The sequence below is a fragment of the Cyprinus carpio genome, chromosome A3 (assembly GCF_018340385.1).
Source record: "Cyprinus carpio isolate SPL01 chromosome A3, ASM1834038v1, whole genome shotgun sequence".
NCBI classification, from domain to species: Eukaryota; Metazoa; Chordata; class Actinopteri; order Cypriniformes; family Cyprinidae; genus Cyprinus; species Cyprinus carpio.
The window spans coordinates 20,353,487-20,377,444 of record NC_056574.1 but is presented as its reverse complement, the minus strand read 5'-3'; the positions used below and the strand labels follow the sequence as shown (position 1 = coordinate 20,377,444).

The 23,958-nt window shown below is 39.1% G+C and overlaps 1 protein-coding gene across 2 annotated transcripts in view; it reads right to left on the bottom strand.

Annotated features, from left to right (window-relative positions):
- The window catches only part of rab11fip4a (RAB11 family interacting protein 4 (class II) a), a 41,376-nt gene that overhangs the window by 6,334 nt on the left and 11,084 nt on the right, over positions 1-23,958 (bottom strand). Inside the window, exons 1-4 of one of the 2 annotated variants that reach the window (XM_042722679.1) lie at positions 13,096-13,406; positions 6,430-6,629; positions 6,070-6,237; positions 5,238-5,372 (exon numbers count right to left, since the gene is read on the bottom strand). In XM_042722679.1, the coding sequence (XP_042578613.1) occupies positions 5,238-5,372; positions 6,070-6,237; positions 6,430-6,569 (443 nt within the window). In that variant the 5' untranslated portion in view covers positions 6,570-6,629; positions 13,096-13,406. Of the gene's footprint in view, positions 1-5,237; positions 5,373-6,069; positions 6,238-6,429; positions 6,630-13,095; positions 13,407-23,958 lie in introns of those variants that run through there. The other variant, XM_019067680.2, reaches the window with a different exon arrangement.

Genomic DNA, 23,958 nt, shown 5'->3' with positions numbered 1-23,958 from the left:
CATTTAACTACAACAACAATGAAAAAGCCAGACAATCTGCAAACCAAGGGACATGAGGACAAATACACTCACAGCATTCACACACACATGCCCACAAAATGATAGTCGCACATAGTTCTTCATGACCCTTCAAGACCTGTTAAATGTGGCTTTTGATGGTTTTTAAGGCCTGGACACACCAAGCCGACTTCAAAGAACTAGCTGCGATGAAAGCCGACGGTGTTGTCACCTCACTCGGCGTCGGACCAAAAAGCTGCGCTGGAACACACTACACAGACTACAGCCGACGGCAAACTGACACGTGCGTTCTGCGCATGCGTGAGAGGAATGAGCTGTTCATATCAGCTGCTATTAATAGTATATATTCATCATTCAAAAGGAGAAACTGAAAAAGATATACGAGATAAAAGCAGATATACGAAATGTAAACAAAGCAGCGCTTGCTTACCATTTTGAATATTAATAATGTTGATAACTTTAATCATTTTAAGCAGCTCATGCTGTTATGAAAACATTTGTGTATTAGAATAATTGGGAAAGATCACGTTACATTTAAACATCCTTCTGTCCAGGGGGCGTTGCCCTATGCATAGGCAGTCCTGATGGGCCCCTATGCCCCCCCCCCCCCCCCCCCCCCCCCCCCGATAGTATCCAGGTAAAATAAAATATATTCCAGACTTTTCAAGTGCCCTCTCTTCCTTTGGGGCCCTGCTAATCAGTACTGGTTTTACCCCCAGTCCGACGCCCCTGCTTCTGTCTGTATACCGCCTTCATTCACATGCTTGTTTTCATCACTTTTGCTTTAATTCTCGGCACTGACTCGTTCGCTAAACTGAACATCCAATCAGAGCTCTCACTCTCGCCGACAGCCCCGACGTCCCCGACGCCGATTTTTGATTTTGTTTCGAGCAAACTGCTGCCGTCTCGGCCCTGACTCGTTCGCTAAACAACCGAACCGACAGACCGAACCGAACCGACAGACCGACGAACCCGAACCGAACCCGACCGACCCGAACCGAACCCGACCGAACCGACCGACCGACCGAACCCGACCCGAACCGAACCGAACCCGACCCGACCCGACCGAACCCGAACCGAACCGACCGACCGACCGAGAACCCGACCCGACGACCGACCCGAACCCGAACCCGACCGAACCCGAACCCGAACCCGAACCCGAAACCCGACCAGAACCGAACCCAGAACCGACACCCGACCGACCGAACCCGACCGACCCCGAACCGAACCCGACCGAACCGAACCGACCGACCGAACCCGACCGACAGACCGAAACCGAACCCGAACCCGAAGAACCCGAACCGAACCCGAACCCGAACCCGAACCCCGAACCCGACCGAACCGAACCGACCCGAACCCGAACCCGAACCCGAACCGACACCCCGAACCGAACCCGAACCGAAGACAGAACCCAGACCGACCGAACCGAACCCGACCGAACCCGAACCCGAACCCGACCGAACCGAACCCGAACCGACAACCACCGACGAACCCGACAACCAGAACCCGAACCGACAGAACCGAACCGAACCCGAACCCGAACCCGACCCCGAACCCGAACCCGAACCCGAACCCGAACCCGAACCGAACCGAACCCGAAGACCGAACCCGACCCGAACCCGAACCCGAACCCGAACCCGACCCCGAACCGAACCGAACCGAACCCGAACCGAACCGACCCGAACCGAACCCGAACCGAACCCGAACCCGAACCGAAACCGACCCCGAACCGAACCCGAACCGACCGAACCGAACCCGAACCCGAACCCCGACCCGAACCGAAACCCGACCGAACCGACCGAACCGAACGACCAGACCGACCGAACCGAACCCGAACCAGAAACGACCGAACCCGACCGAACCCGAAACCGAACCCGAACCCGAACCCGACCCGACCGACACCCGAACCCGAAACCGACCCGAACCAGACCCGAGAACGACCGAACCCGAACCCGACCCCCGAACCGAACCCGAACCCGAACCCGAACCCGAACCGAACCCGAACCCGACCCGAACCCGAACCCGACCGACCGAACCCGAACCCGAACCGAACCGAACCCGAACCGAACCGACAGACCCAACCCGAACCGAGACCGACCGACGAACCGACCCGAACCGAACCCGAACCGAACCGAACCGAACCCGAACGAACCGAACCCGAACCCGAACACCGAACACCGAACCCGAACCCGAACCGAACCGAACCCGAACCCGAACCCGAACCCGAAACCGAACCGAACCGACCCGAACCCGAACCCGAACCCGAACCGACCGAACCGAACCCGAGACCGAACCGAACCCGAACCCGAACCCGAACAGAAGACAACCCGACCGACCGAACCCCGAACGACAGACAGACCGACACCCGACCCGACAGACAGACCGACCGAACCCCGACAGAACCGACCCGAAGAAGAAACCGACCGAACCCGACCGACGAACCCGAACCCGAACCCGACCGAACCGACAGACCGACCGACAGACAGACCGACAGACCGACCGACCGACAGACAGACCGACAGACAGATAGACAGACAGATAGATAGATAGATAGAGGTACACAATACTTATTAATACAATAACCCAAATGTTTGCTGATCATTTTAGAGCAGTTCATATTGGTGCCGATCATGTTTTGCATGAACTGCAGCAGAGTATGCAGTAGAGGATTTGGACAAAAATGCCAGAGGATTAATAGCCAAAGGCCACAGAATGCCACATGATCCCACTTCCCCATCACACCTATTCAGCCTGAGAAAAAGGAAATTACACAGCTCTTACTGAACAGCCTCTCTTGTTCAGTTCCAAAAGGTAGCCACTTGATTATGCTGCCCCCTAAAATACCGTGTTTTATTATAATTTATAAAAAATAAACAGGCAATCCCAGAATCCACTGCATAAGTTGTGGATTATGTATAAAAAAATGTAAAAAAAAATTTTTGTAGTAGAGGAAGGGATGTATGTAGCTAAATATACATAAATTTCACTCACTTCTGAAAAGTTTAAATAAAAACAGTTCAGTGTTATTAGCATCATGGTAACCTCAAACTCTACAGAGTGCAACAGTCAGGTTCTGGGATTTAATATTCCATTAATTTTCTCTATAGCAGAATTGATTTTAAATGATAACTTATAAACCTTCATAAACCTTTCAACAGACCTACTCTGAGCTATGAGGTTGTTAATCAATGGTATATGGTTTTGTTGAAGCCATTGGCCCGCATTATATAAACTTTAAAAACTTTAAATAAACAGTTTTGTATTTCTTCATCATTTTAATTTGATTATATCTTTTGCAATGCTTCATGGGATTGTAGCTCTTTCCTTCACTAAAGCTGTTAAGTACAGTTTTGTACTGTAGTTTTTTTTTTTAATACTTTTAAATCAAACTTTATAATGTTGTGATTCTCCTCATAGTTAGCTATTTTGGTTTATACCTTATAACTCTCAAACAAAAACTTTTTGAAAATCCCTATGGAAAAATGAATAGGAAAAATATAATTAGAACCAAGGACGCTGAAAAAGTGGGCAGGTACTGTCACATTGTGTCTATTGCCTATTTGTGTGCTGTCGCTATAGTTCTGACATAACTCATGTACTGTAGTCCCATGATGGTCAAGATGCTGTCTTAGAAGGCAGCTGTCTATCTACAGTAGGAAGTATGTAGGGAGGCAGCTCACTAGGTTTTAAGATAGAAGATCTCTGTCTGCAGTATAATGTCTCGGTGTGTCAGCAGCAGAGGTGGAAACCTTATAATCCCATGATGCTTTAAATCTTGTTACAGATGAAAGATTGGAGTGTCATTCTCCTGAAGTGCCAAATTTGTTAGGTGTCCACATAATAATAAAAGGATTATTTCAGCAGTTTTCATCAAATTCCACCACACACACCCACTTAAACACCCCAGGCTTTTCTTAAGGGACTCAGTTTTTCCTCACTGTCTGATAACATTCATGAAGATTAGTAAACCCTTGACTGGAACATTGTTGCTATGGTAACAGCTCCTCTGATGAAACCCGTCTCCCGATAAAGCTTTTGACAGACCGGGGTGATTAAAGAGACTCATAAAAATATATCTAGCTTTACCTAGAGTGAACTGAGACATAAAGAATCCTCTCAGAAGTGCAGTGCTATGCCATTTAATATGAACTATAGATGCTGCAAAGTTAAGGGCACTAAAGACAGCACTCAGACTGGAACATGGACATGTAACCACTGATTTAGGAAAGAGAGGATGCTAGATAACCATACTTAAGATTAAAATGGCTGCAGAAGAAAAAAAACATCATCACAACATAAATATATTTCTAGTTTATTATTAATATGCACTGTATCAGTTAAGTAAATAAACAAATCCAAGATGGCAAAAGAGGCAAGACAAGTGTAAATAAATACATGTATATATCAATCAATATTCAACAACAAAAAAAACATAAATAAAAACTGTGTATTCAGAAATTGTTTACCCAATATTTGTGTGATTTGTGTATTTTTATGCTTCTAGAGTACTGCAGGAATGAGTTAGTATTTTTGAACTGCAAGTTCCATCATTCTATTTTTTTTAATGGGTTTTGGTTAATTGTCTGAAATAAGGTCTGTGGTTATTTTATTCTACTACATAAAATACATCAGTAATACCCCCCCCCCCCCTTGTGATTTTAAGCTTTTATGTGTCTTGAAAAAGGCTGTTGCTAACAAGTGGCTAGCTGGGACTAGAGGTTGTCGCAGACATTGAAGGTCATCATGGCGAACAGGAAAACTCATCCACTCACTAGTCCATTTTTACAGTCTTGTGTTCTAACTTTTTGCACTTGCAAACGAACTCAAAATTTTCAACTGGTAGATTTTAAATTAATACAAAAAGTTTGCGTAAGCATTGTGATGGTGAAGTCATGAAACCGAGGTGTAGTTCATCTATAGCCTAACTTCAGCTTTTTACTTTTGGAGACTTCATAAAAGTTGAGTTCATTTGTGCAGATTATTTTAATAAAAAAAACATGTAAGAATCAAAAACTTTTGTTGGTCACAGAGCTTCTTTTTTTTTTTGCAATAATCTAAAAGTCAATGGAAAATCCTACTGACTTTTTGTTGATGGAAACAGTCTTATGCTAACATCCACGTTGGACTACAAAAATACTGTAACCACCCCTGTAGCAATTTATTACAGTAACATGCCATTATCTTAGCAATGTGCTAATTTCACCCTCTGTTGCTCTTACCTGTTAGCTTTGAGGTTCTTGAGTCTGGCCTCTAGGTCATTGAGCAGGTTGACTTTCTTGCAGCACTGAGAGCAGTAAACATCCAGAAGCTCACTGTTGTACAGGTGCCTGATCTTCTGAGGGGTCTGACCAGCACTGCAAACACCATCAAGCGATGATGATCAATACTGACAGTAGAAGCAATCACATTTTACTTGCTCAGTAATAATATTTAATAATATAATAAGGTAAGATATTTCAAATTTTACATAGTTGGAAAAGAAGTTCTAATGATATGTTACTGATTTCATGATAGGATAATTATCTTTGATTCAAGCAGAATCACACAGAGCAAGTGAGAACAGCTAACAATACAAAACTCCCACTGTATGCCAAAACTATTTCATAATTATTGGCTGTTGTGATTTTATGTTAAACAATGAGATGATTAATGGCTGCCAAAAGCATTATTGCAAGAGAGTGTATTTGTGTCAGATTTATACTAAGCAGTAATAATATTCTTAGCGGCTCTCTTGAAAATATATCTATGCCATATTTCAACCTAAAAAAAAAATTAAATTAAATTTTGAAAATGTGGAAAGATTATTTTTTTTTGCATCGATACCTCAAGAACATTTTACCATTATGCATTTTTTTTTTTGTTTGGATATATGTTTGGGGTAAGGATTTGTTTAATTGCCATGATTTCTTTCTTTGTTTTGGCTTGGACTTTGTCTGGTTTCATGCTATTCTTCCTTATTCATCCATGCAATCAAATGAAACAGATCATACAGAATAACACCATATGTCAGTATTTTATGCGAGAGGTGTGTACTAAACTGAGTTAGTTCACCTGGAGGGCAGAGAGGAGCCCAAGTCAGAGAAACCATTGGTACGTGTGTCATCATCAGGGATGGGGCTGCTGGGAGTGAAGTCCACATCTTCTCCCTCTCCATAGTCCTCAAACTGCTCCTCCACTGAGATTACTGAAGCTGCTGCTGACGACACCATCTGACCACAGCTAAAACCACAGAGACAGGTCAAGGGTTTCACTTTATGTACAGTTAATTATTATTATTATTTTTTAATTTAATCAAACAATAATTATAAAATGTATATTTGAACTGAAATTCCGGCAGCATATATTACACTTCTTAAACTCAAATTATGTTAAAACAACAACAACAAAAACATAATCATCCATGATGCTGACCTGTTTCCACGTAGAAAGAGTCCACCCAGTCCCTCTTTATCATCATGACGTCCTCCTTCAGAAGATTCTGATCCTGCCCCGCTGTCCATGTCTGCCTCCTGCACGTCCCGTCCAACCATTCCTTCCTCATCAGAATACATCTGGCACGGGTACGGTCGCGTGCACACAATGATCGGGGGTCCCAGACTCCCCTCCCCGTGCTGAAAATAGATATCATAGAAAACCTGTTGAATAAAGTCATATTGCTCAAAAATCCAATGCAAATGCAACATTAAAACTAGACCAGATTACTCTGACTCACTATGTGGTCTCTTCACACACAAGACTTGCTGAGGTAAATAAGAACTTTCTGAAATAAGAAGACCTTTCTCACAGGGACAGAAAAGATAATGGGGCAAAGGTTATGGAAACTTTGCTCATTAATCCCAAAAGTGACGCCAAGACAGGACAAGGTCATCATGGGGAACTGGTGTGAAACATTTCAATTAACTAATGAATAGTAAGTCTAACAAAAAGAAGAAAAGGATGAGGATTTAGATTGCATGGAAGAGACAGAAATGGTGCTCTCATAATGAAATAAGATATAAATATTCCCTATTTAATTTATTCCAATAATTTACACTGTATTTCTCACTGCCCACTCTCACAAGGTTTGATTTTTTTTACATCCATTCTGTCCTACAACAAGTGCAGTTCAAAATATTAATTTACTTATTAAAATTCATGTCACATCTCAATGGCAGGAGGACAATGGGTATCAGCTGATGTTGCCAAGTGGCTCATTGTTTTTTTTTACTATGAGAGATTGTTAAATCAATGGTAAGTCTTTATATATGTTTAAATACATATATTTGACACTTTCTGTCTGTATAATATGAAAGTGTATTTATATTTGCAGGTAGGTTTCTTCAAGCGTCTTGAATCCATCACACTGGATTATTATAATTAACGACAAAAGGAATGTTTGGAAATGTAAACTGATATCTCACACTACAACAAAAAATAGAATTAACTGACTTAAAACCATTTATTGTTGGTTTAAATACTACTGCTTGATTAGTCAGCTGCTCTGCTCTTCTTTAATCCCTAGCTCTTTATGCTAAACCATTTTTTCCCCTCTTCCTTATTTTAGGTTTCTCTTTTTCTTTACTAAATACTATACAATGCATTTAAAAATTTGTCTTTCATTCAATCGGAAACTCAGCCTTTCATTGGTATCAGAGTGTATCTCAGTGAATACAGCAGTGTGCTAGTGTGTGTATCTGAAGTGACCCCTCTCACATTCACACCTCAGCGAGCCCGTCACCTTCCTTTGTAGGTCACATGCAATTTTTGCTCACTTCTCCACTCGCACCACATGGCAGATTTAAGAAATGAGAGGAACACTAAAAATAAAAAAAACTGAAGCAGGAATTTCTCAGAAATTGCTAGTAACTTTTACAAAGCAGTGACTCTGAATTAAACACAACATTTTGAACTAAAATGACTGAAGGTATTTTCTTGTACAACATACTCCAATAATCTTTATTTACAACTTATCCTGATGAATAAAGTCTGCAGTGTAGAACCAACCTGCAGGATAACTAGCATATATGTCTTTAAACTAGTCTTGTGCATTTATTAAAAATGGCTTAAAGAAAAAAAGCTTTTGGTCTGATCTGGGACGGAAAGGAAATGTAACGGCCGGCTGCAGGATTAAACATCACAGGTCTAGTCACAAATCTGAGTAAAACTTTGATTCTTCCCACATGGCTGCATCTTTAGAGATAAGAGCAGAGGAGCAGATTACTGATGACTGATTTCTGCAAAGTGCTAATGTGAAGCTTTGACAGCGCAAATAGAGGTTCTCCCTGCTGAGCGGCGACTGTGATGAATGCAGCCCTATCAGATACACTCTGACTGCAGAAACGTAAGACGAGTTGCAGGGGTCTCCTGCAGTGAGAGCCCAGATAAATGAGCTAGAAACTAAGACCACTTTTGGTCCATCCCAAGCTGAATCTGCCGGCCCCACCCTTAGACAGAACTGTCTGGAATGCCTTGACTTAACATTCATTATTTACACTCTTCTACTGACAGACAGCTTTTAATGTTAGACATGCATTAATACACAAAATACTTCACATCATTTTATAAACCAAAAACTCCATTTATCACATTTAGATATAAGTATTTCACTGATGAAAGCGGTTAAGAAATTGCTATTATCTTTTCACTCACCATTACTCTGTGCCCATGGTGTAGTGAAAGTGAAGTGATTTGATGTGACTGATTAAATTACAGTAAGCATGATTTGTGGATTATTTATTTTATAGATACGCATTTTCTTTGAAATAAATACCAATGAAGGGCAGCTTCACTTTAATGCAGTTGTTTTAAAATAGAGTTTGAACATTACCTGTAATAATTACAGGTAATGTTTCGACTTACTGTTGAAAATCATAGCAGGGCCACTTTGCTGATTTTGCGCTTTACGGATGTTTAAGGTTAACATGATGGACTAATACTGTCATGCTGCAGTACTGCTGATCCCCCCGTACCTCCAGTGTTTCATGCATTATTGATGAGTACAGACTAAGATGCATCAAAGCTTAAATACAGCTAAAATCCAAAATATGGTATGTTAAGAGCTAAAATACACCCACCAATGTGTCCACATTGCTTGCAGTGGGCTGAGTTGGAGGGATGATCATTATCAAAAAGCCAGTGACTCTGCTCTGAATATGCAGCCAGGTATTGATTCAAACACATAGTGATGCTGAGTCAAAGCTGCTGTATTCTTGCAGAGTGTAAGTGGGATTCTGTGGATGGTTATTGTGTAATCAAGCACACTTTTATGTGTCATTATTGGCCAACAGCAATATCCTTTTATTACTTGGCTTAAAGGGACAGCCAAATAACGAAAGTTCTGTCATCAAGCGAGTGAACTGAATGAAGTAGTCAAAAAGCACATTACCATTCAAAAGTTGTTTTTTTTAAAAAGAAATAATTACTTTTATTCAGCAAGGATGAATTACACTTATTAAAAGTCAAAGAAAAGACAATGTTACAAAAGATTTCTACTGCAAATAAATGCAGTTCTCTTGAACTTTCTGTTCATCATAGAAATCTGAAAAAAGTTTCACAGTTTTCCACAAAAATGTTAACCATTTTCACCATTGATAAAAATAAGAAATATTTCTTAAGCAGCAAATCAGCATATCAGAATGATTGAATGAAGGATCATTTTAACGCTGAAGACTGGAACAATGGCTGCTGAAAATTCAGCTTTATCATCACAGGAATAAATTACATTTTAAAATATATTCAAATAAAAATCAGTTGTTTTAAATTGTAATAATATATTCACAATATTACTGCTTTCTGTATTTTTGATCAAATAAATGTAGCCTCCAACCCCAAATTTTTGAATGGTAGTGGATTAAACGTATTTGATGCAACACTATTTCTTTGTCTCAGAGCATGCCTGAAAACATTCAAATGCACAACATGTCCCAAAGCTCTCTGATCTATAAATAACAGAGTTTTAAAGTTTTTTCTGTGAAGTCCAGGAGGAGATGTGTGATGTAGGAATGCTCCACCAATTTTTCGATTTTCCTCAGTGAAAGCAGAGCAAGTATTTTTTGCTAATGTTTAGATGTGGTTTGATTTTTCTCTTTAAGCCTGGAGAAGAACAGCACTTCTTTACAGATCTGCCATTTTAAGATGACAGCAACCCACACAAACAAACACAACATTCAATTCTGGCTAGCGTCCAAAGTACACCATCATATTCACAGCCTTTTCAAGTGCAGCTCACAAGAAATGTCAAGTGTGCACGTAAACATGACAGAAAAACCTCTCAAATTTCTCATGACAACAGTGATCCCTAACACACACAGTACTAGCTGCGCACAAACATTTTGGACCACCCTACATCCCAAATCTATATAGCAACATCCTCAAAACAATAGGCCTATGTACAAATTAGAGTTTAAACCCTATATCTTGAAATAGCCTTTACCTTTAACATCACCGTTTTTGTTAAATGCTAGTTTTGGCTAATGACCCTAATGAACTAGCTAAGATCAAACACTTTAGTACACTAAAGTATAACTCAGTTATGTTACTGGAGTGACAACAAAAATAAAAAGCGGGGGACATTCAAGCTGGCTGATCATTTTCTCTATCAGTTGCGCTTGGCTGGTTTTGTTTGAGATCTCAGTGGAAATGCGGCTGGATAGCTGGCCATCTCGCTGCCTACAGAGTCAGCAGACAAAAGACAGTGTGGATTTACCAGGAGCCATGAGTCATAATCCAGCTCTCGGGGCTCTAAAACTGTCGGTCGCACTTCCCTGGGCAGTATCAAAGCAGAACACATTGAACTCTTTATTAACCTTGAAAATGGTAACCAAACAAACGCACAGAAAGGCCAACTAAAGCTGCAGTTACACAATCAATACTGCAGGGGCTCTTGACTAAGCAAATTACCGTATTATACCACAGCATGCGTAGGCATCCCTTTGAAAGCAAGACATGTCGAGACAAGTGGAAATATGGTTCTCAATTTAAAGTTGCTGTAAGATCTGGGCTCAATCATAAAAGTGTACCACTGACTTTAAAAGGTCAGTCACAAAGTGTTCATCCACCCCTCTACATTGGCAGAGTTCTCAGAGCAATAGTCTGGATGCCCACATTACTAGGTTTTAGAGTGTCCAAACTGCAATTAACCTTTTGTCCCAACTATAACACTGAATTATACCTTTTGCTGGGCTTTGCATTATAACGTCCATGAAATGGTAGTGCAGATAGTGCCCTTATAGTCATGCACAGATTCTCTGCTGCCCATGCAATGATGACCAGGCCTGATACAGCATTTCATAACGGATCGATATCTAAAGATAAATGACTAATCTTAAATGCAGAAGACAAGAGAACTGGATTGACTTATGTACAGTACCTACATATACAGGATCAGCTTGTACTGAATAAGGGTGGATGATATTAAAACAAGCACAAGTTAGAATAAAAGTTCTTAAATTCCAGAAAAAATGCTAACTAGCTATAACAAGAGTTCAAAAGTTTGGGGTCGGCAAGATTTTTTTATTCTTATTCAGGACACAATAAATTGATCAAAATAGACAATTTTACAAAAGAATGATATTTCAAATAAATTGTGTTCTTTTGAACTTTCTGTTTATTAAAGAATAGTGTCACGGTTTCCACACAAAAATATTAAGCACCACTACTGTTTTCAACATGATAATAATAAGAAACCTTTCTTGAGCATCAGATCCTGATTTCTGCTGGAGTAATGAAATTCAGCTTTGCCACCATAGAAATAAATTACATTTTAAAATATATTCAACTAGAAAACAGCTATTTTAATTTGTAATAATATTACTGACAATTATTAAAATCCTGGACAGGGCATGTACTGATATCCAATATACTAATGCATTATATGATACAATTATGCTTAATGTAAGACATTGTATTATTTTAAATATGTATGTCAACTTATGACATATAAAAACAATTTTATTTCAACCACCCATATGCTGCGTTTATGGCTTATGACTACATGTCCTCCGTGTTTAGCCTCCATGGCAAAATAAACCACGAGAGGGGTAAAGGCAAGCACCAGGGAAGGAATTTTAATGGACGTCTAACCCTATTGTTCCTTGAACTTTCTAAATTGTCCATTGCCAGAAGAATAACGTTACTGCAACATTAAGAAACACACACATTCATACAAACACAATATGGATGCGGCACTACCAGCAGGTGGTCATTAACCATCGGAGAGTCTTCCCAAACCACCCCAGCACACTCAACCTCCCCTTTCATGTTCACATAGCCCCTTCTAACTATTAGCTGTATTCAAAACTCCACGCTCCCTCCCCTGCGACAACCCCCAACCCTACAACAACTCCCAGTGCACACCATTAGCCCTGTTCCCAAGAGACACACAATCAACTGTTTAAGTTTACAAGCATGTGCACTTACAGCAACAATCAATCAGTCTGCTAGTTTTTATACACCATTAGTCTCATTTGAGGTGCAAAATGGAGGTTGTTCTATCTCAGGAACAGATATTTTCACCAGTCTGGCATTTAAGAAACAAAGTAAGAGGAGAACAGAAACAATGGGGTCATCAGTGGTTGTTCAGTAGACGAACACACACACGCACCGCCAAAAACACATCAACACACAGTCCAAACACACACACACAAGCAGTCCAAACATACTGTCTGATTAGCATTTCAATAGCATGATCCCTTTCCCCTCCAACAGATTACCACACAATCCAGGCTGGCTCTCTTGTCATTCAAGGGCAGGTGTAGCGTTCGGGTAACACACAGGCTGGTTGTGAATTCCACCACAATCAGAGCCTTCATATCTTGCACTAAAATGCAAAGATTTCATAATATGCAGTCATTTCATTGAGCTTTAACGCTTTAAAGTGCCATTGGGAGTCAAAGAGATGAAATTCTTAACTACTAGAGTTTCTCAGCATCTCTGTTGGGAGAAGATGATCATGTACGTTGAGAGATTATTACAGCGCATATACATTGATTCTAGGAAAGAGGCTGAGAGAAGAACATGAGAGGAAGAGCAGGAACAATAGACTTTACTTGGCTGCAGCAAACGCACACACATGGGAGTTTTCTCATCTCATCCTCTTACCCCACCGCTCAGTAATGAAGATCCATCACCTCCATCCTCTCCACCCGTGCTGGTTAAGCCCTCATCGGCTGAGGACGCCCAAGACTTAGTGTCCCCGTCTCCCTCCAGGATCCCCACCCTCACCACAGTCCAACAGGTGAAATATCAGTGTCCAGTCCCGTCAGATTTCAGCCAGTGGCTTCGGGTATCTCCACCTATAGCCACCGCTGCTCCAAACTGGCTCTGTCCTCCTCACACATACACACATTCGCTCCAACCTGCACCAACCGATCATGCGGCCACACACAAACACATACTGACAGAGACGCTACCAATCTGGCAACAGTTGTTGGGCTTTTGGCCACTCCTCCCAGCAAATCACCTCCCCTACTCCGGCCTGTCACATTCCCTCCCTCTCTCTGTCTCGTTCTCTAGGTTGTTGCTAGGAAACTATTCAGCTGAGCCGTCCCACAGCCGTGAAAGAGCAGAGCGTGAGTGTGCTCCCTCGCAACACACACAGCTCTCTTAAGCCTAACCTTAGCTGTGCTGGATAATATGCACAATTACAGCTAATTAACCATCTCCTCGTTTAAGTACCATGATAAATAACGCAAATAGAAAAACAAGATACAGATAAATCAAAATATCAATAGGGGGTTGATCATGCGGTGGCCTGAAAAAAAAACAGTCAGTGTCCTTATGATCAAAAACCTTTTTGAAATCTGTCCTTATTAAATCAGAAGCCAAGCATTTCATTGAAAATCCCTCATACAGATGCCAAAATATTTATTATATCAACAAAAATACTTTAAATCATTATTCATTTACTACAAAGAGAAACAGTACATAACAAATGTTGTCCGAAACAGATGAATCTGGCAACATTTTATGTTGGTTGTTATAGCGCAGCAGTTCAGAAATGAAATATTTGGCAAGTGGCGCTAAAAGGTTAATGCTCTACCGCTTTTGAAAATAAAGTACCTCCTACACTAAACCCTACCCTAAACCAACAGTTAAAACATATTTCCTATAGCAACTATGCCATTTCAACTTACTTTAGAAGCTCTTTTAACATAACACAGGACTCCTAAGTGCAGTGCTTTTCCAGGAGAGCTTTTTTTTTTAATCAAGTTTATTACATTAGAAAAGCTAGTTATGTGATGTAATCATCAAAATATATTAGTTTAAAAATCATGCACAATGGTAAAAGTGTTTTGAGGTCTTATCAGAGTATTGTGCAAGAAACTGACTAAAAATAAGTCTTCATTAATCAATAATCTGCCCTGTAATCATAATTGGTATGAAAAGTTGTTGGTGTTTTATTGCCACTAATGTTCAGTTCAGTTAATTGTACGTACAGGTACATTTTTGGATGTTTGCAAAAATGTAGATATAAGCATGTTTTTCCAATTAGCCTGTTGGCTTTTCCTCTCCAAATTCCTTCATACAGACTTCAAAATGTGCAAATAGATAAAACCACAAATCAGCCACTTGGAATAGTTAACCCAAGGTTAAAAATGAACCTGAATCTAAAACTTAAAAATGAAAGTGATGTAACCCTGGGCTTAATTTTGATCACATTTCACTTTAAAAGGGTTTTAACAGTTATAATAATGTTAACCTAAGGGTCATAGGGTTAAATAGTTCAACCATCTGTCATCATTTACTTATCTTCATGTCATTACAAACATTTATGACTTCTTTCTTCTGTGGAACACAAATGAAGATATTTTGATAAATGATCACCAAACTGTTTGCTTGCCAACATTTCTTCTTGTAACAACATGAGGGAGAGTGAATAATTTAATTTTGGGGTGATATATCCCTTTAAGCAAAGTGTAGCATTATTTAACGTTAACAAGAAATCTGCATATAAAATAACGATAAAATTGAAAAAATTAACTAGAGTTCACTTCAATATCTAAAGTGGATTTATGGAATATCTTAACAGCTTCCTTAATTAACACTTCTCATAAATTCACAGCAGCAATGAGCTCTTGCTAGAGGCAAATCTAATCAATAGTGAACATTTACACATGTACATTAACACTTCCACAGTTGCGAAGTCTCACATATGTTGTGCTCTGCATATACGTGAGTTTTTTTTTTTACAGATTTATTTTTGGAAAGTGTGAGAGAGAGAGAGAGGGGCAGGGTCAGGAAAGGTCCATGAGCCAGGACTTGAACTCGGGACGTGCAAAGTGCAACGGCGCTATATGTCAGTGTGCTGCCCACGAGGCTACTGGCGCCGACAAAGCGTGAGGTTGGAGATGCATGTTTATGCAGGTGTGTGAGGAAGAGAGAGAACAAAAGAAAGAGCAATCCTCCTCCATTCCTCCTCTGCACTGTGTATCAATGATGCCCCACTTTCCCATGATTCCCATGAGCTCAGTGCAGCAGCTCGAACCGGACCCTCTTACCTCACACATGCTACTCTCTCTATGAACATCTCTTCAAACCATCTTAAAATACATTACACATTATCTCTGTGATTCTGCAGGGATATACAGACACAGTCTGAGCAGTTGAAAAGATGGAAGAAAGAGAGGGAGGGTGGAAACATGAGAGAGGATGCTGTTAGATCAGGAGGGTGTTGGCTGCAGAAAAACAGATGTTCACACAGTTCTATCACCAACTGCTACTCGGCTCCTGATGCTGTTTACACAGCAAAAGCTATTCTATTTCAGACATGTTTGTACTGTTTTACCCGGATCACAGGTTTTAAAAATACTGTGCAATGATTTCAGTCAGGTGTGGCTGATCTCCACCTGCTTCCTGTTGTCATGTCTCAAAGGAAAATAAACAAGTGCATATTTTTCATAGCTGCTGTTTGAACACAATAAATTATGTTTAACCCCATTATTACAAACAGTTTTAGTAGAAAATGTGAATGGTGCTTGACTAAGGGTTTACAGGGTGGTTCCCAAAGTGTTACCATAGCTGCGTCTCATTTTGGAGGCTGCATATGTTATCGAGGCTGTCTCATTTAAGAAAAGTAATAGTAATAAAATTGACTCTTATTTTTGTGGCAGACAAATAGGCCTGTCTCGATAATTAAATAACTGTCTAACTGTGATTATTTGATCTAACTGTGGTTGTTTCAGACAACTGCGATTATTGTGCTTTTTATCCGGCACAAGGAGGAGTGATACACCAAAAGAAACAGAAGAGCACCAGGTATATCTTATATCTTAATGTGGGCGACAGAATTATGTTTACACTGTTAAATTTAAGTTTACAGAAATTGATCTTCCTTCTGCTGCAGCAGTGAGTTATTCTCCGCTCAGCATTCAAACGGCACATCACATTCAGTTATGACAGTCAGCACGGTAAAACTCTCTCTGCAAGATGATATATTCCCATTATAATACTTGATGTGTAGATAAAGGTCTGGGGATTCGCATAAAATGACTTCTTGCTGGAGTTCATTGCTCTCTCATTTCTCTTCTCTTTGCACATCACATCATTCTGCACCCTGGATGTGCATAAGAGCTTTGTGCCTCTCTGTTTGAAGCATTTCACATTATCAAAGTTTTGCACACAAAAAGATTATTAGAAGCTTTTTTTCCTCATGATTTCTATCTTTTTTCATGAATACATTTTGTAAGAATACAAATAGTTAACAGAATAAACATGTTTAAATTGTATAATGTGCACCAAAGCACTGCTAATACTTATACAGTCAGCTAGTTTAATTCCATAGCTTATATATTTTTATTCAATTGTAGTTTTTCTCTTTAATGAGGAAGTGCGTATTTAAGTCCCCGATATACTTCAAACGAAATCGAAGAACGAACTGATATGACATCATTTCGAACAAAACCAGGCCAAAATGAAGTTCGTTTTGAGTTTCTTTCAGCAGTTCGAAACAGCTGACCAAAGCAAACTTTCTGGGGGAATTCGTTTTGGCTCCTAAACACCTTTGAGTTTTCATTTGTCCTTGGCGGTTAGGCAATCGGAGGGTGTGTTCTGAAACTCCACCTTCTCCACGTGCAATTTTTTTTCACCCCTTCGTTTCTCATTCAACGGAGGTAAGGCAAAAGAGAACAATATCTCCGGCCTAGTCACTAGCAACATGAATACACTGGAGTGTGGAATAGCTGAGCTGCACAAATATATCTGCACCTGGACGATCGCTCGCGGAGAGACTTTAAAGATTCAGAGAAAGCATTTAATTCCTAGAAAGAAATTGCAACGAAGCTTGGTCGATGACTCGGAGTTATGCAAACAGCGATGCAGAGAAACATCCGAGACAAGTTTTCCAAAGCCATGAAAAGAATGAAAAGAAAGAGTAAAGATATAAGGTAGCAAGTACCAAATACATGTGTTTCAAATAAATGTTACACCATACTGCTTCTGCTGTTTTTCTTTCAATAAGTGAATTTAAAGGGTATACAATAAATGAAATGGCAAACGAACATACAATAATAAACCTTTGTTTTTATCAAATCATGACACCACACAAAATATAAAAATGTGTAATAATTTATCCAGTTTAATAAAATAAATGAACACTGATACAATAAAGTAACAAACAGGTTTGTGTTATTGAGATGACTCCAATATTTGTTTCACATCATGCTAAAGTTTTCAGACTATGAGACATTCATACTTCCCGTAAAGGACTGATTATGGAAATAGAATGGTTCTTTTGTATTGCAAACATGATACTTGACTCTGAACTGCTGCTAATCATTTTTCTTTTCTATATTATTCTGACCATTGGGGCCCATCTCACATCTAGATTTCCTACACTTCTTCATTTCATCGTTGTTGTGTTTAGGGGATACGCGCGAGCGTCGCCAGTCATGTTTACATTAATCTACACCCCGTCTCCAGCAGCGCGGGGGTGTCAGAATGTTCAGAAACAGTATACCGTCGCTCAGCCTTTTCAAACTTCTTTTTGCCCCAAACGAAGAACGAAAACGAACTTTGTTTGAAGTATACCGGGGCCTTTAGTGGATTATGTTTAACAAAGGGTTTAAAAGAAGGGTGACCATTAGTTCCACAAACACAGTATTGATATTCTGTAGTGTTGTAGAAAAAACAATAGCGCTGGTGTTGATCAGTATTGGCCGATTCTTAGAATCTGGAATACTCTACGTAATATTACACTGCAAAATAATAACACAAAAAAGACTAAAAGATAACATCATAATTATTTACCGAACCCTTAAATGAATCACAATTATATAATGAAAGCCATAAAAAACAGACAATTAATCGTGATAATCGGCATAATCACCAAAGCCCTAAAACAGACAATTAATTGCAATAAACACATCTTATATGGTTGCTAAGATTTTAAGATGTCTGCTGTCTGGTTGCTAGGATGTTCTAAATGGTTGGCAAGGCATAACTATGCAGTCACTACATAGGGATGTATGATATTGAAAAACGATATACGATATATAATATTTTTTTTTTCAATAACGATAATTAAGCAATATTTAGTAAGCAATATTTAGATGAGTGTGTTTTTGTGCTGGTACAGGCCTGGCCTGGATAAATTAGTCTCACCTAGCCAGACCTTCAGACTGACGGCAGAAGGTCTGGGAACCTTTGCTTTGAATGAGCTTTGAATGGCCAAGTCCCCCTCAAGAGGCCAAATGACCGACAGGTAAAGCAACCAATCATGTTTTGTTCTGTGTCTCTTGGATGGGTTTTAAAGAGTCTATGCTGCGAACTTTACATATACTTTTGAAATCCAGCGTTTAGATGATCCTGATAAGTGCTCATCGTCACAGTTGAAAACATGCCAGTTTTCTTCTAACATGAGGAGTTTGGCATCATGGTATCTTTGTTTTCAGGCAGAACGTTAAAGAACGTGACACACACCTCTCCCAGAAATCCTGTATAATTCAACCAATCAGATGAGGACCTCGAAACTCCTGAAGTGTTTCCAATTGTGTGTGCTGTATGCATCAGACGTTTAGCCAATGGTCTGTGGGCGTGACGTCTGAGGTTGAGACTATGGATAAATAAACATGACACTAAAGCTGCCAGTAGATGGAGGCAAGTCTTAATGGGTGATTCATTTAATCATTCATTCAAACGATTTGTTCAAAACGGCTGATTCAGTTAGAAACGAAGCAAGCGGCTGTCTTTATGAATGGGACACTGAATCATTGACTCAAATGATTCTTTCAAAAAGAGGTTCATTCAGGAACAAAACACCACAGTATTGCTGTGAGATGCAAAAAATGTTCTGCTCCAACTTTGTTTGAAACAAATTTCACTGGTGAAACATAAAGAAGTAACTAACTCGATATTAACTTCTTGTTTTTTAACTGTTGTCTAAAATCAATACAACATCTGCGATCACTCTCACGCGCTAATATTCAGGAAAATAGCACTCTTGCTTGTGTGATATTACTTAAGGGATATTTTTTGCTTTCATAACTTAAATTATAGGGGCTTTCTAACTGCATTCTAATAGGCTTGCAAAGTTCGTGACATACTCAATGTCAGCTCGTACATTGTTAAAATAACAATTAAGGTATTATTGTAGACAATAAATCTCACACACCCCTATCGCTAAAATGTTCTGAGGGTTTTTTAGACATCTGCTATGTGGTTGCTTAAGTGTACTGACTGATTTTAGACATCTGCTATCCTGATGCTAGGATGTTCTAGGTAGTGGCCAGAGTGTTACTATGTGGTTGCTAAGGTGTACTGTTTTTTAGTCTCAGGATGTTCTGGGGGTTTCCAGCGCATTGTGTATTTGCTACGTTGTTCTGGGTGCATAAATCACTTGGAATGGTTTAATTTAGAGAGTGACGTCTCCTTCTCTGTGTGCTTATGAGCATGGCTTTTAACTCTTCTAACCTTCTCTTTACTTTTTCCTTCCATTATTGTGATTGACAGCTGGTAGATTAACAGGACTTCTGGAATGTGAGGAAAGACAAGGAGAAAAGAAGGAAAGAGAATAAGAAAGGGGGCTGAAAATGTCCACTCTCTAATCAGACCACATGAGCCAAAAGGCACAACAAATAAAACAACACACACATACTGGACAACAGCAGAATAATAATGAGTTGAACAAAAAAAAAAATCCAAATAAATGTCAACAGCCCTACAGCTTTGTGTAACACAGATTGGATTAGAAAATGAATAGATGATGAAGTGAGAGACAGCAAGAGTAAGCAGCAGGCAGAAGAGCAGGAGGGAACACAGTGAACACAGGCTTGGCAGTTTGGGCACAGTGTGCTTACAAATGACTGTATTCCTCTATAAGCTAAAACCAGAGGTCTGAACTGGTGGATTGTGATGTATAAAGGAGTCACAGGTCTGTTCTGATAGCACACAAAACAATGCTAAATATAAAGAAATGCAACTAACCATGTAATCGTGCATTAGAACTACACAAGGTATAAGAGTAAACAACCCAGACTATAGATATAAGTTCATTTGCAATGCAGATCACAATCCGTTTTGGATTTTTTATTTATTTATTTATTTTTATCAGCCAAAGCTGGTTTTCTAGTATTAACTTGCCTCCCAGCCTAGTCAAGATGGTTTTAAATGGGATTTGGGCACATGGCCAACTTGCTAAACCAGATAAACAACTTGGTAGGGTTGGGAGATGATCCTAAACCAGTCAAGCCCAGTTTAAACCAGTTTAAGGTGGGATAAGTGGGTTTTCCCCAGGAGTGACGCAAATCATTTTTCATGCTGGGCCTGTTCAGTCAAGGTAATAATAAATTTCATTGTTTAATAATAAGGACCAGTGTTTTCATTTTAGCTAAAATTTTAAAATCAATTTTGGTCTTTGAAATAAAGCTGGAATAAAAGTAAAACCTAAATATCACATGAAAATCTAAAACTTAAAAATTAGCATTTTTGTCTTTGCAACTAACTGAAATGTTTAAATACTAAAATTACTAAAACTAAAATAAAAACAAATTAAAACTATATTAAAAATATTACAAATTACTTATACTTTTTATATTTGAAATGAAACAGAAAATATAAAAATAAACACTAATTCCAAATATTAATTAACACTATAATAGTTTCTGAATAATACTGAAAAAACATTGTAAGGGCATTTTTGTTTACTGTTTTACACTGAGCAAATTTGCTAGCGCATTTGGTCTGTAATGTAAAATCCTGGTCCTGAAGAAAAACTATTTTTTGAACCACTGGTTAAACCAAAGCATGCAAGTCTCTTCAGAGTACTAAAGACATAAAAATGTAACAGCAGCCAACAAAGCTCATTCCCCATGGTGCTCATTTGTTTTATATTAAATAGCTGGCTATGTCTTTATCTGGCAATAGTGCACCACTGTTAATACAAAACGTAAGTGCTCAACAAAATGACAAAATGACCCAACATTAAACTTGACAAAGTGCACAGAGGTCACACTCAAGTATATATTACTGCGAAAAGGTACCAATTCCTGCTGTGCACAATGCACATGGTTCTAAGCAACATGCTGACATTTCATCTAATGGTAGCAATGTCAGGCAACCTCAAGCTCACGCTGGGCATGACAGTTGGCTTCTTGCTGTAAAAGCTTGTACTTAACGTGTGATGACATTCTTTATTCATTCAAGTGTGCATACACTCAGAACCTGGCTGCTCACACCAACCCAGACGGAGAGGAGAGGAAACAACATGATAAACACGGCCCAGTGGCATGCTGATGGCAGTGATTGGACTCAGTGGGTAGTAGTACTGGACAGCATCACCCAAATATCGGTTGCCTTTATAATTTGACCCTGGACAAAATGACAAGGTCAGCTGTATTGGCAGTTCTGCCAATAACTTTTTGATTTTCTTTCATTTGGTACACAGATGATATGCAATCTCTAACAGACTAGATCACCAACACTTTCATATTTTTATATCAAACTAGTTTCATAATGTTGTTCCAAAACTTTTTTTCTGTGGAAAAAGATATTTCGAAGAACACTGACTTCAACTGATAAAAAACACTCAGACATATTTGAAAATATCTTCTTTTGTGTTCCACAGAAGTAAGTAAGTATTACAGGTTTGGAACAACATGAGGGTTGTTTTAATATTTGGGTGAACTATCCCTTTAAGTCCTGCCAATTAATACACTGATAAATGCAAGATCATTAAGACAAACGTATTTATCAAAACCCATTACCAAGCAATGATGGCTACAAAAACATCTATTCTTCCATATACAGTATATCTCTTCATATCCCTCTTCTCTCCTTTAGGCTCTTTAATTCAGTGTCACATAGAGCAGTTTTGCGGTGCTGCTGATGAAGGGAGAGCTGTGGCACTGTTGTTTTGCAACTCATTTCAACACACGTTCATTCCACTCTGAGCAGATACAGATCCTTTATGGTGATGCGCAGATGAGAGCACATTCAGACGCTGATGATGATACCCCAATGTGCTCAGTAAGACTTTCTTTATAAAACGTTAATCTTTTTTCAGCAAAGATGCACAAAATTGATAAAAAGTGACAGAAAAGACATTTGTAATAGATTTCTGTTTCTTTTAAACTCTCTATTCATCAAATAATCCTGAAAAATATATAAAAATATATTTCAGTTTCCATAAAAATATTAAGCAGCACAATTCATTTGACCATAGATAAATTGTAGCAAATATATTACAGATATTAAAATAGAAAACAATGATTTTAAACTGTTTTACTATATTTTTGATCAAACCATTGAAGCCTTGGTGAGCATAAGAGACTTCTTTTCCAACCCCATTTTTGAATGGATATAAATCACAAAAACGTCACAAAAAGTCCCTTCACTGAATCTTCAGTACCTTCTGTATCATCCATTATTTGAAATCTCTTGATGTACACTAGGGTTGGTGTGACCTGAGATACCGACAATAGAGCAGAACTGATGAATACAGCAAAGAGACAGATGTGTGTCTGGAGCATTTTTCTGCTCTCTCCACCACTGAACTCTACAATCTCTCTGTCTCAATGACAGCCAAGGACTTTCAGTCTCTCAATTACCAGCAGTAAAGTCTCTTCTCTACAGATTCAGCTTAGGCCAACCAAAGAGTCACCTTCCTTTACAGTAATACAAAATGACAAGACATTGTGTACAGACACTGATATTCGAGGCAGAAAGCTGAGACTGCAACACCATAAGAATAGAAAATAAAAAATGTACTTTGTATTCCTTAGAAGTTAACAACAAAAGAGTTGAATAATATCTCTAGTAAAATGACAACCACCTCAACACATGCTCTTCTAGTGCTCTCTCTCTGTGGTTATCCATCAGTGTAATCAATGTGACAGGCTCATTAGAGCTCTAGATCATTCAGCAGCAGTCACTCAGAAGAAACATCTCCGATCACGAGTGATCTGTACCGAACACAATACATACACGCACACGCACATAGGCATACAAACCAAATCACAGCTCCTGAATGAGAATAGTGGTTTCTTCAACAATAGGAACTTTTTTGTCTTAGGTGGTGATTTTTGAAAAAAAAAATAAAATGACATAACACCTTTTTCTTTTCTATATATGAAGATCACATTAAAAGTTTCTTGGTAACTGTTACCAATTTTTTATCTTAAAATATTAAAATATATTTTGAACATTTTATATACTTTAAACTTAAGATAATGCACACAAACAGTGAAATCAATTCATACATCCTTACATCCATACATCATTTCAATATGAATGCTATACATTTTACACAAAATTTGACTGTATTTCTTTTGTGCCGTCATTTTCACCACAAGCCACATATTTTTCCTACAGTTTTATCAAAAGTTAGTGTACTTGGTAACCAAAGAGAGAAAAGTGTCAGTGAAGAGTATGTTTCTGTGTCAGTGAAGGATATTATATTCACATAAGTAGCATTAACAGACCCGTAAGCCATTAACTGCTCTCAAGCAGGTCCTGTTCCACAAGAGGTAA